At 40.2% G+C, this 14116-nt stretch overlaps 1 protein-coding gene across 1 annotated transcript; it reads right to left on the bottom strand.

Annotated features, from left to right (window-relative positions):
• Window positions 1-1052: 1052 nt before the first annotated feature.
• FBL (fibrillarin rRNA 2'-O-methyltransferase) lies at window positions 1053-13536 on the bottom strand. The gene is made up of 9 exons (XM_087727129.1): window positions 13440-13536; window positions 13218-13280; window positions 10611-10808; window positions 6247-6341; window positions 4991-5161; window positions 3721-3853; window positions 2607-2719; window positions 2268-2413; window positions 1053-1256 (listed from the first exon to the last, which is right to left on the bottom strand). Exons 1-9 carry the CDS (start codon window positions 13447-13449, stop codon window positions 1223-1225), a joined length of 963 nt encoding a protein of 320 aa, XP_087583255.1. The 5' UTR covers window positions 13450-13536; the 3' UTR covers window positions 1053-1222.
• Between the last annotated feature and the right edge of the window lie 580 nt (window positions 13537-14116).

Here is a 14116-nt window from a genome sequence, read left to right as displayed (position 1 = left end):
GTGTGTCAGGGAAGCTTTGGATATAACTAGTGCATCTGGACCAGAGGATTTTAAAAAAGGGGGAAAAAGAGCTATTCTTTTTACAATTCTTTGGCTACTTACAAAGAACTGAGGTTTTGCTCACTTTGTTAGTTTATTACAGAAACCCTAGAATCCAGATTTCAGGTTTCTTTCCTCTTAAGATAGTAAATGTTTCGAAATATGAATTGTCAAACAGCTATCATATACACTGTACAGTATCTACCACATCAACCCTGAAAATCTGTTAAAACTTAACAATAATCAGCAAGGACCCACAGATATGATTTGTAATTCCCATAAATCTGGGATTTGTTTTCCAGAAAAAGTCTATATAAGTCACTTAAAAAAAAGGAGATACTTTTGTAAGGCTTTTACAGTATAACAGTTCCTCCTACATTCCAATTTGGCTTTCTTCCCCACCTTGTTATCAATTTGAATGTTAATCTGAACTGTTCCTGAATCCAAGGCACTGGGATTTTATTTTTATATTTTTGGCAAGGCTTTAAAATTGGAGATGAGAGGCAGTTTGGTATTAAAAAGGCATCCAGCTAGAAACCAAGAGATCATGAATTCTTCTGCCTCAGACATGAAGCAGCTTGGGTGATTTTGAGCCAGTCAGTCTCTCTGTCTCAGGAAGAAGACAATGGCAAGGCACTTCTACACAACATTGCCACAAACACTGCAGGGAGTTCATGCAGCTGCCAAGAGTCGAAACAGACTTGGGAAGCAAAAATAAGGAAATCTGAAAATGGTCAACCAAAAATCAAAATGGAAATAAATCACCTTAGCATCTAACTGCCAACACTGTATACACATTTCACTAATCTACTTTGTTTAATATTGTTTTAATATTGTGAAGTGTTTTTAATACTTCACATATACATTATTTTAAAATGGTGGATGCAGAGATTGGGCAGGAGGTAAGCACAGTTAATGAATGAAAGAGTAGGGCTAGCATTCCTTGAACCAGTCTGTTTTGTTAATTTTTGCAAGTTTTGCCTCGCTCTCAAAACTACAAACAATCTAGCAGGTCTCTATATTACTTATTTTAATAAAAAAATGTACACATTTCAGAATGCCACGGAACATAGATGCAATACAGCATCTTAGACTGTTGAGTCCCAGGCAGTAGCAAGAATCCTGACATAAAAAGAAGTAAGAAAAGTCCTTTTGCCCCTATTGCAACAGGCATCAATTATTTTTATGTGTTTTGCTTCTTCGGTTTAGGTGGTGGCCTGTAAGAGAAGGAAGATTAGATTAATTTTTTTAACGTTTATAAGCACAATAGAAAGGAGAGCATCTGTTACCTGAATTGGAACTAAACAAGGACACCCCAATCCTTAATATGTGGCAAAACTATCCAATGTACAATGCAATATTTTCAGGCTTTGCCTACCAAACTTTTAATAAAGTCTTCATTCCTAAAAATATCTACTTGAATCCCAGTTTTATACAATTTCAGAGGTAATCTTTGAACAACTATCCCATGCTTCAGACTTTGCTGTAGCTGCAAAGAAAGACTCAGAGATATAACAGCAATAGTAGAGGCTGGTTTTTCAGGAGGCAGGACAGGGAGCAAAATAAAAAATAAAAAATGCACAAGCTTATCTCAAGTTTGAATGAATCAAGTTAGGCCAAAACATGTCTTTGATTCACCCAATGTTGCAGGTTCAAGAACAACCGAATGCACTATATGCCAAGTCTCAAGAGTAAATCTTTCTTGACATCATCCAATGAAAGGGAGAAGCATTAACAAAAAAAAAGGCACTTGGAGAGATATTTCTCTTCAATCCACACATACTAGGTTAGATGGAGAAGAAATGCTATTATTGGGAACAAAGTTGACATAGGGATTCTACAGGTTTGAAGGTTGAATGAGATAATGTATATTTTGAATTGTCTACAGAGATTCTCAGACATCCAGGTCATGGTTGTCCCAAAGATGCTTTTTCAAGAGGCAACTGAATGTTTTAGTTTTTCTTTGAAGATGTTTTGCTTCTCATCCCAGAAGCTTCTTCGGCTCTGAAAAGCAAAATGTCTTCAAAGAAAAGCAGAAAGTCCAGTTGCCTCTTGAAAAAGCACCTTTGGGACAACATTCCGAATGATCCTGGCTAAGCAATACCTGTTGTTGTTGGAGGGTGGATAAGATGGAAGAACAAATCATATTTTACTGGCAATTAAATACCACCTTCCCAAATCCAGGGAAGCACACAGAATTTCACCAGCGGCCTCTGGTCTCCCCATACCTGTATATGCCAACCACCACAGCATGATCTCGCTCATATGGCTCCAAAGTCAGTTGTTCCTGGGGTTTCATGTTTTCCTGCTGCATTTTTTTTACTTCTGATGCAAAAACTGCTTCAGGGGCCGCTGTTGAATCAATACAGTTGGCCTGAAAGACAGGGGAATGGATAAGCACACCAAATCCTCAACTCCAACTAGATTAAGGGACACTTTACCACTCCCATCAAATATTGGGATACAAAGCAGGGATCACTAACAACAATCATACTATAAGATTTCCCCATATTGGCCCAAGATCCTACAGCCAGAAAATAAAACTTAAATCAAGATGAAAGCCTTACTTTGATGGAGATAACAAAATGACCACCGTTCTTCAAAAAGTTGTGTGCATTTAAGGCAACAATACGTGACTGATCAGGCTGAGCTACATCTGCGAAAATGACATCTACCATGCCTGCAAAGAGAACACATATATCAGAACATCTACAGGCTACATGCAAAGCCTTTAATTTATAGCTTATGTTACAATTAGTATGTAATCATATACCTAACTATTAATCTAGCTTAGTATTTCTCAACTTTGGCAACTTTACATTGTGTGAACTTCAACTGTCAGAATTCCCAAAGCAGCATGCCACTGAGGGTTAGAAGAAATGACCTTATTACAACGCCCACCCAGATTGGGGAAATTGTAAGTCAACTTTGTCAAGTGTAGGCAGTTAAGCAAAATGGACGCCAACAATGAAGATACAGAATTTTACGTATCTGCAAAACACAGCTTGGGCACTGAACATCCTGGAACATTTTGTTCTGGGAAAAACAGGTCTTGAAGATTCCTACTGATTTCTTATATTCTTAAAATTCTGCTATTCCTTTGTTCAAAGCGTAGGATAGAGCACAGGTGGGCAACTAAAGCAATTTTATGACGTGGATTTCAACTCCCAGAATGATAGCTCGGAAATTCTGTGAGATGAAATCCACAGGTCATAGGGTTTCTATAGTTGCTCTACACCCACCTCCACCCCAAAACCCGGAATAGAAGAAGAAAGGACATCCTGGTCAGTGTCTCTTCACACTTCTACCATCGGGCAGAAGACATCAAAGCATAGCCAGCCAAACAAATAGGTTTAAAAATATTTTGTATCCTTGGGCTGTCAGACTCTTAAACTCAATCACAGTCACTCCACTCACGCGGAAGCGTATGACTAGTTTTTCTTTTTCTCCCCCCCCCCTAATTACTTTGCTAGGGATTATTCTTTATACTATTTATGTTGTTTGTATTTGTTGTCATGGATTGCACCAGTGAGGCTAAAACCAATATTGTTATATACATGATGTACAATGATAATAAAGACTATGCTACGAGAAAGCAATATAGGGACTCCCCTCTAAGAAACTCTTAAATTAGCACACATGGGTGTCTTTGGGCAGGAATCATAGCTCTACATCTCTTACCAATCAACATGCGATATTTGTGTGGGTGTCGTGCATCTTCAATGACAGGAATGATGTTGGTCCGTTTTTTTGCTACATTGATGAGATCACGACCTGAGCGATGGGAGAACTCCACAGCATACACAAGCCCTTCCTGTTTAACCAGAAACAGGAAGGAAGGAGAATCGGTGCCTTGCTTGGCTACATATATATATATATGGAGGCTAACAGACAAAGTATTCATATCTTTGTGAGTGCTGGTAAATGAAACTATTTAAAAGTTAATTATTTGGAAAAGTAATGTTCAATCCTATGCAAGTAAGTCTTCTCTGTGTTTCTTCCCTTGATCTTTTTCTTTAGCTAGGTATTATTGTAATAGAGACGTGTGTGGCTCATCCTCACAATTATATTTGATTCAGTATTAGATTTTTATCCCGCCTTTACAGCATTACTTTATAAGTAACTCAAGGCAGCAAACTAATAATTTATAAACTAATACTCCAGCTTTATTTTTCCCCATAACAACCCTGCGAGGTGAATTGGACTGAAAGAGGAAGGACTGACCCAAGGTCATCTAGCTGGCTTTTATGGTTTCCAGCTCAGTATCTTAAGAACTACACCAAACTGGCCCTCATGGTGGATCCCCAACTGGTAACCATTTCTCCTCTTCCCTCATCTCGTTTGTGATAGGCCATTGAGGAAGAGATTGTCTCCGCTCATCCAAAAAATCTAAAAATGAGGCCCAATGCAATTTTTGATTGATACTGAGGCCATGGAAATGGTAAGTATTCTTCTATCTAACCTTATACCTCTATTTATTTCTAGTTTGTTAATCATCTTACTTCCTATAAGTAATACTACACCGACTGTATAAAAGTGTAAAATAAAATAAACAGAATGATAAATATATAGAGAACTATGTTAGAACCATGGAAACAATATATATAAATATGTATGAATATGTGTGTATAAATAAGAGATAAATGGTGGGAACTAGCAGGTATAATACTATGTATATTGTATATTGTAAAAATAGCTGATACTACCAGTATATTGTTGTGGCAAAGATGAAACTGTGATGCAAAATGAGGAAAAATCTACAATAAAAACTTTTTTGAAAAATCCATGGAAATGCATTAAGGCTTAGGGAAATTGTTTTGCCTAAGGATTCAACAGGAATTAACTGTGATACAATTGCAGCAGCAGGAGGAGGAGCCTATGGCAAGGATAAGGCACTCTTAACATTTACTCAAGTTATCGTCATTATTTTGGCTTCTGAGCAGTTTCTTACCGATCCCACTATGTCGGAGACATGAGACACTGTTGTTCCTGAAGCTGCTCCCAAGTATAACACTTTTGCTCCTGGCTTGATATGAATCTGATCAATGCCTCCGAGGATGGCAGCAGCCAACTTAGAACGAAAGGGGTTCCAGGCACGGTATTCCACTTTGGTTTCACCCTCCTGGAGTTGAAAAGCAAAGCATCCTGGATTGAGAAAGCCTTTATAAAATGAAAGGATCCTTTGGGACATGCTTCTAACTTGACCATTGGTAGCTCTGAAGTTATGATCGCAACCGAGACCATAACTTTCATTCCTAGGCAAGGTGACTAAGGAGTTGGGCCTGATTTTAACATCATCCTTTTGCCAGTTAACCAAATCACTGCAGCTGTTGAGAGAATTGTGCAGCTGATAAACAAATCCAGCTTCCATCATTGATTTTGCTTGTGGGAAGCTGGCTGGGAAGCTCACAAATGGTGATCACATGACTCCTGGGATGCTACAACTGTCGTGTGAAGAGCGGTTGTAAATAACTTTTTTCAGTGCCACTGTAACTTATACCTGTCTCTAAACAAATGGTTGTAAGTTGAGGACTACCTGTATCCCCAACGGCACTTAAAGAAAATCCTACGGCTAATCTAGTGAAAAGAAGGACTAGGGGAGACATGATAACAGTGTTTCAATATTTGAGGGGCTGCCATAAAGAAGGGGAGGGTGTTTCAACCTAGCTTCCAAAGCACCAGAAGGCAAGAAAAGAAATGGATGGAAACTCAACAAGGAGAGAAGCAACCTACAACTAAGGAGAAAATTTGTTAACGGTAAAAACTACCAGTGGAACGGTTTGCCTTCAGGAGTAGTATGCTCCATCTCTGGAGGATTTTAAGAAGAGCAGATTGGACAGCCACTTGTTTGGAAAGGTTTAGGGTCTCCTGCTTGAGCATTGTGTTGGAGTCCCCATCTCCCGGCCCACTATCAGGCTGTGGTCTATTTGCAAGTGGGCTGTGGACTGGCGTGCACGTATGCAACTTGACTCATGGGAACGGTGGGCCAGCAGGCACACATGCACCGTTCCACTTGCAGTCAAGCTGCGTATGCGTGTTGACTCACCACTCACAAGAGTTGAGCTGTGCGCGTGTGGCCTGGCTCCCTGGTTGAGGATCGCTGGACTAGAAGACTTCCAAGGACCTCAACACTCTTATTCTATGTTTCCTCTTTCTGGTAGGTGTTCCATTGTCCTATAATTTTCCAAAGCATTCCCTGATACTCACCTCTACTGATATTCTCTTCTCTCCGTATACTGATTCTCCGGGTACCAGATTTAGTGTGACTAATGCATCTTCTTTTCCTCTGCAGATGAAGATGCCTAAGTATACACAAGATTAATTAATATAGTAGTCATAGAGATTTAAAGATTTAAATGCCTTGGCTTTTAGTCAACATTCTAAGAGCAGAGTTTGTAGAATATGACACAGAGGGAGGAAATGTAGTTGCTGTTTCCCCATCCTTCAATTATTCCCAGGCAATTCTTCCTTATTGAAAAGGACCAATAGTATACAAATAAAACCCTAATCGTGGATCCATAACTTAGACCCCATGGCTGGTTATTCAAAAACAACCCTTATGTTGTTCAACTAGATTTATTCTCAGAAAAGCAAGCACAAGACTACAGTCATCATCTCAGTCAACAGCAAGGGGACCTTGGGCCTATTTCGTCCTATTGCTGCAACTTTCTAAGTTTGTCAAGAAGCCAGATGGAAATTTCAAATAACATAACAGGAAAAACAACCATCTCTTTAAAACATGTCTATGTCAACAGCTCGTGAACTCTCTTTCCAAGAATTTGTAATATACATACTATGCAGCCTGTGTTTATTTGTATTCCGAGTAACGCATTCAGCTTATTATAGCTCGGAATTTAAACACTCATGCAGTAGCCATTGGTAACAAGGGATTACACAGAGACACATGCATGGAATTTTATACAGGCAAACGAGCCGGCAGGGCAGAGGCCAAATGGGGGAGCATTCTTTCTCCCCCCTCAAAACCTGGCATGAAAATTAAACTGGATGAAACCCTGCCTCTCCTGCTCAACACTGAGAGGGACAGAGCAAATAACTTTAAAGGGCTTATTTACAACAGTGACAACTAGAATATTTCCAGATTTAGCAGCTTCACGATCTTGTTAGATGTATTACTTTCCAGTGGGGAAAGAAAGGCATTATATTTCTTTTATGTTATTAAAACCAACAATCCAAGTTCTGTACTTGCTTGGCTTAACAATGGCTTCCTATGATATTACTGCCTGTCTTTAAAATTTAAAGAAACATTTTTTTAAAAATTAAAACACCACTATGAAGAAAATATTAGTCAGATTAGGCTCTATCTGGACTAAAATATGTGATTTATTTTCAGATAAATAGCCCAATCTAATTGGAGCACAGTTTCAAGCAATCAATGCACAATGAGATGCTAGAATTAAGCCTTAGTATTTGAAAAACGCATCTCACAAATATACAATCCCCCCCCCCAGTAAATATAGGTAGTCCTTGACTTACAACAGTGCACTTAGTGACCGTTCAAATTACAACAGCACTGAAAAAAGGGAGGCATTGACATTTTTTCACACTTATGATTGTTACAAGCATCTTCGTGGTTATGTGATCAAAACTCAGACGCTTGGCAACTGACTCATATTTATGACAGTGTCCCGGGATCATCACCTTTCGCGACCTTTTGACAAGCAAACTCAATGGGGAACCCAGATTCACTTAACAAACATGTTAATAATTTAATAACTGCAGTGATTCACTTAACAGCTGTGGCAAGAAAATTTGTTAAATGGGACAAAATTCACTTAACAAATGGTTCACTTAGCAACAGAAATGTTGGGCTCAACTAGTCTTACCCGTACAATTAAAAAACCAAACTTTCTAGTACTCTACAAAGTCATGTACTTGCAAAGATTCTAAGCATTTATTAAGGAAAGAACGTGAATGTGACTTTTCCCTCCTTGGAAGCAAATTACTGTTCAGAAGATGGACTTTAAATAAAATGGGTCAAAGGAGAGGTATAGTGGAGACAACCTTGCTCACCACCAGCATACCCTAGCAAGCTACTGTGAGGAAATGTGCTTTGGGTTCAAAACAAAACAAAGCAGCTTTCCATGAACCAATATTCTACAATGAACAGAGGCTTGTCAATCCTCAATTTCATTGAGGGCCCCATCAGAGCAGTGGTTGACCTGGAGGTGGGATGTAGGCGTGGCCAATTGGGTGGGTGTGGCCACCTTACGCCATGTTTCCCGTTTGCATTGGGTAGACTGGTCAAAGTGACGCTGGCTGGCCCCATACATTTTCCAGGACAGCCCCGTGGGCCAGATCTGATCACATCGCGGACCGAATCCGGCACATGGGCCTTGTGTTTAACACCCCGGAGCTAAAGAATCTATTCTGGCAATAATTTTGGTCCCAGCTAACAAGGTATTGTTGGAGAAGAGCCATGTTAGTCTACGGTAGCAAAAATAAATAAATATCTAGAATCTGAATCTGGTGTAGAGTGCTTTTTCTTGATTAACACATTTTATCCAAAGATACAAGTAGTCCTCGACAGTTCGTTTAGTGACTGTTCAAAGTTACAACAGCCCTAAAAATTGTAACTATAAGCTTTTGAGCTGCAGTTCATTTCATCAGATGCACAGAGTTCTCTATTAAGAGGTATAAGGTAATGTATTTTTATTTATTTTGGGGAACCTTTGAGTTGGTCTTGACACCTGGTGACTGCCTGGACAAGTCCCTGCAGCTTTCTTAGCAAGATTTTTTTTCCAGAAATGTTTTGCCATTGCTTCCTTCTTAGGGTTAATAGCAATAGCAGTTAGACTTATATACCGCTTCATAGGGCTTTCAGCCCTCTCTAAGCGGTTTACAGAGTCAGCATATCGCCCCCACAGTCTGGGTCCTCATTTCACCCACCTCAGAAGGATGGAAGGCTGAGTCAACCTTGAGCCAGTGAGATTAGAACCGCTGAACTGCAGATAAGAGTCAGCTGAAGTGGCCTGCACCCTAACCACTGCGCCACCTCGGCTCAAAAGTTAAAAGTTGAGTGCCTGGCCAGCTGCCTAAGATGGGACTAGAATTCACAGCCTCCCAGTTTCTAGTCTAGTACCTTGACCATTACAACAAACTTTTCATTGGGAATATAAAGCAGTATAATTTGCTGAACGTTTGTGTGCTTTTGTGTGTATTCAAAAATTTATGCTGCCCTTTGAAACAGGGCTTCAAAGTGTGATTTACAGTATTTTTAAAATTATGTATGTGAATACTCTGGACATAACACCATTACTATGTCCTGATGGAGAGTAAGAGAACATAGGCAACATTTTGACGGTTAAGGGCACACCTAATGTTATTTGAGGTAGTCAGTGTTTTACAGGAAATAAGTTCATGATGCGAAATGGTGATGCCTGAATTTTTGCAGGGAATAATTCTTAGATTTGAGGAAGGAAATTTCTCTTTCTTTTAAAAACACTATTAAGTCTAGTTTACGATTTATTTAGCTTTTTTCCTACTTGTATACTGCCAAATCAATACAGACCTGCGGTGGTTTACAAAATAGTCAATAGAAAACATCCATAAACGGTTAAAACGTCCACAGTAAGTGCCAATCAAATTAAAAATAACCAATTTACTAATCAAGTTCGCAATAAATACAATAATAATGAAAAGTAATCAAAATTAACAGAACCAAGTATTAAAATGAAATAGCAAACCATTTGATCACTATAAATGCAACCAAAGAAAAGGAAATATAAATTATACATGTTTTTCAGCGGAGTTTCATCATATGTAACTCCCACTCTGTTAGAAAGAATGGAGGAATTCTAAGGGAAGTGTATTACCATAAGCTATAATGTCAATCTGACTAAAATAGATTTTAATCAACTATTTCGGAAGGCTGGAGGCACCACTGAGCAATAGTACCTTCTGGCTATCGTTTCCCTTATTTTGAGAAAGTAAAGCTGAACACTAGCCATCTTCCAGGAAAATCATGCAGGAAGGGCCAATTCAAAAGGAAGAGACGGTTCTGCAGATAGATTCCAAGCCACAGAGGGTTTTAGGTCAAAAGCAAATTTCAAATTGCCCATAGAAACCTATTGGTAGCTAATTTAGGTCTCAAGTAGTAATGTAACGTGATCTTGGCTGCTAACCAATCTCCCCCACCGTCCTTGATCCGCAAAGGCAGTCCCATGAAATATTGCAATACTCTATAATCAAGAAGCATCAAGGATATAAAGCCAACATTGTGAAAATTTACAGGTGATTTTTTTTAGTCTTTCTTCACTTCAAATCAATAAGAAATTGTATCAAAAATTTTCAACCGCTATTGGAGCTGAAGGAAAAAAAAAAAAGCTTCTGGGATTGGATTCCGTGTGGAGCTCCAGGCTGCCTGTGCCTTTTCTAGACCGATAGCATTGACAAATTCCTTGTATGTCCAATCACACTTGGCCAATAAAGAATTCTGTTCTATCTATTCTATTCTATTATTCCTCCATCAACCTTTTAGCAGAGAAAGCTAAAAAAAATAAAATTATATCCTTACATTTGAGCCACTATATGACATGCTGGGCAAGTCTTACCTTCATGCCTGTGGGGTTCTATAGTCACCCTTTTGCCTCCTTTGAAGCCACCCCGTCCACCTCGGAAGCCACCTCCTCCTCCTCTTCCACCACCTCCTCTTCCACCTCGGAAGCCGCCACCACCACCACCTCCTCGTCCACCTCGGAAGCCACCTCCACCACCTCCTCGTCCACCTCCAGGAGATCTAAATCCACCTCCTATGAACAATGGGGGAAAGAGATGGCATAGACAGTCACCTGGTCAGTATTAAACGGCACCCCCCAAAATTGACTTCAAGATAAAACCTTTACCAAGCCAAAGCTTGAGATTGATGATATTAGCTCAACACTTATGCCCAAGGTGTTCCCCTCAAAACACAAGTTCTGTGGAAATTAGACCTTTTTAACATTGTATTTCCAACCTAGCTTCCCTCCTAAAAATCAAAATTACATAATTGGCAACGTCTTATCACTTCTATTTAAAACAAACCCATAAGCACAGAAAAGACTCAAACCTAGTATAACCCAATAAGTTATACTAGGTTTGGACCTTTATTTGTGACAAATACAGATTTGAACCTGGGCCTGCAGGACCACAGACTTTTTTTTAAAAAAAAGATTTCCAGAGAAATATCTTTAAGTTTTGCCGTTTTCTTGCAAATGTTTCATTGGGCAACCAGGTAACATCAAAAGCAAATAAATAAGCTCAAGAGAGCACCAAGAACAATTCAACCTCATCCACAGATACTCTTTTCTATTAATATATTAAAAGCAAATTTAAGTAAGAACCATAAACCTATATTCATTTTGACAAGCAACAGAATAGGTAAAAGAAAAGGTGTACAGGTAATCCTCACTTAATCAGTGCCCTGTTTAGCAACTACCATATTTTTCAGAGTATAAGACACTCCTTTTTCCCTCAAGAGAGGCTGAAAATCTGGGTGCGTCTTATACACTGAATACAGCATTTTTTGCCTTCAGAAACCCGCCCCTCTTCACCAAAATGGCCTTGCATAGCTTTTAGGAGGCTTCCAGAGAGCTCCTGGGGGCTGAGGAGAGCAGAAATGAGCAAAAAAAGGCTTGCTTTTTGCTCAATTTTGCACCTTCCCCCCAGCCCCCAGGAGCATTGTACAAGCCTCCTAAAGGCTATTTCTTGCCTTTTTGGAAAAGAAAAAAAAACCGGGCCTGTTTTTGTGAAAAACGGGCCATTTTGGGGAGGTTTGCGGAGTGCAAAAACTTTTCTTTTGTTTGCCTCTTCAAAACCTTGGTGCGTCTTATACTACGGAAAATACGGTATTTGAAGTTACAATGGTGCTGAAAACATAACTTTACAAACTGATCCTTGCACTTATGCCCCTTTGCAGTGTCCTATTGTCACATGACCATCATTTGTACGTCTCACAGCTGTCTTCTGACAAGTAGATTCCGTGGAGAAACTGGCAGTAAAATCTCAAGTCTTAGTTATGCAATGTGTTCACATAACTGTATTGCTTAGCAATGTAGTTGCTGGTCCCAATTATGATGGTTAAGCAAGGACTGTCTGTATACAATTATTGGTACAACTATTTGCAACAGATATCTACTAATCAATATCATTATATTACCCATTAGCTCTTCAGTAAATTGCTCCGTTACTGCGACCAGAATTTAAAAAGCAACATTAGATTCAAAATAAGACAAAGCATGCTCTAAGCAACAGAAATCTCTACCATTATATTTGTTGGTGTGGTAATGGCATTACAACATCTTTTCATGATTGTGCTTCAAGTAATACACTAACAAGGGCCAACATGTAATCTCAGCGGAAAAAGTTAATACATCAGATGAACACCAGTTGCATATTGACCAAACTATCAACAGAAAATGCAACTAAGCATAACTTTCAGGTAAACAATGATTTTTGACTTCAGCTCACCAAAGTGGTTGCACTAAATGTGAGATTTTGGCAGATTCTTCTTTGAACTTACTTATATTTTATTAACTGTTTTCAGGGTTGTTTTTGAGTCATTTTAACTGTTCGCTTTATTGTATGCCACTCAGAGTCATGTTAGTAAGTTTTTTTGTGGGGGGGGGGGGGAGGCTACATACTTTTGATAAATAAAATCTACCAGTATCTTTGGTCTCCCCTACTTTAATGATTATGTGGGAATGGCTTTGGGACACAGGAGAGATCTGCAGCCAAGATCATGGTCTGACAGACAAAACTCAAGTCCGAAAGAGGAGGAATGCAGAAAGTACCCCAGAAAAGACCTTCCCCTAGTTTTCAGAAGAGTAAGAATGAGGGGTACTTTCAGACTTACAAGAATTAGCTTTGCCAGATAGTCCACACATGAAGCACAACCAGAATTTTAGGTGTTTTTACTGGAAACTTCCATTCACAAAATCTTGTAAGTTTGCCCATACAACCACCCCACTCCCTCAACTGAGATCTAGGTACCGGTGGGATAGCAGGCTGCCATTCCAAGCCAATGTTGAGAGTTAGCAGATTAACAGAGTTGGAAGGGACCCTATAGGTCATCTAGTCCAACCCCTCCGTTTAAGCAGGTGATCCTACACCATTTCTGACCAATGGCAATGAGATGCGGAGAAAGAGGAGGAAAGGAGAAGAAACTGGTAGGGGTAACAGACCTCGTCCTCCTCGGAAGCCTCCACGCCCTCCACGGTCCCCACGTCCTCCGCGAGGGGAAAAACCTGCAGGCAGAGAGGCAGAGAGTCCCAGTCAGAAATGGTCACAGCAACCCTTGTGCCCGAATCCCCTCCGTTCCCCCAACAGCTGGGCCGTTTAGTCGCCACATAACCGCCGGAAAACAATTCGACCGCGCCGAAGAGGTTTCCTCACGCGCGCCTTACCGGGCCGCATGTTTAGAGAGAGCGAGAGCACGCCGGGCACCTCCTACTCCACGCGCCTAAAATTCCGGGGACAGGAAACTCAAGCGCGCAGGGCTTCACACGTCACACGCCGCGGGTCGCACAGGAACTACGCGAGGCCCGGCGCGCATGCGCGCCCCGGGGATTTCTGGGGAATGCAGTTTGCTGCAGTGATTTTTCTTTTCTTTCTTTTTTTGGTTCCTGGTCTTCATCGCTTCTTTCCTTTCACGTTCAAAACGATTAAAAAAAAAAATTGTTCCCCAGCGGAGGCTGGATTAGGAGCGGAGCTGCTGATCCCTGTGGATGTACTTTAGATGCCGCTAAAGGCATTTTATTGCGGAAGGAGGACTAGCAAATGGCGACATTTTAAGTCCTGGCGCATGAAAACCCAGGGCTGGCTAGGAAAATCATCCTTCTCCTGTCAGTTGAAATGCAGAGAGAAAACACACAAATATAATTTATGGCCTTTCCAGGCACGTGAGATCACCGTTAAGATTGTCACCCGATTCAATAAAATTTTAGTGGGTCGTTTCGGGTCTTAAAATCAAGAATGTGTGTAAGATTTTGGGGGGGGGGGGAGAAATGTTCCAAAGAAAAAAGGGTTCTATGTTGCCGCAGAGTTTGCTTTTAGAGCTGGATTTTTCTTTCCGTAGCACGGA

Source organism: Thamnophis sirtalis, unplaced genomic scaffold (assembly GCF_051295495.1).
Source record: "Thamnophis sirtalis isolate CommonGarterSnake01/CBP01778 unplaced genomic scaffold, rThaSir2_p1.2 scaffold_13, whole genome shotgun sequence".
NCBI classification, from domain to species: Eukaryota; Metazoa; Chordata; class Lepidosauria; order Squamata; family Natricidae; genus Thamnophis; species Thamnophis sirtalis.
This window is presented reverse-complemented; position numbering and strand designations above follow the sequence as displayed.

Coding starts and splice junctions, on each gene's coding strand:
- FBL (XM_087727129.1), bottom strand. Junction 6,342..10,610: donor AGAACCCCACAGGCATGAAG/GTAAGACTTGCC, acceptor GTGTATACTTAG/GCATCTTCATCTGCAGAGGA. Junction 2,720..3,720: donor CAAATATCGCATGTTGATTG/GTAAGAGATGTA, acceptor TTCTCTTTGCAG/GCATGGTAGATGTCATTTTC.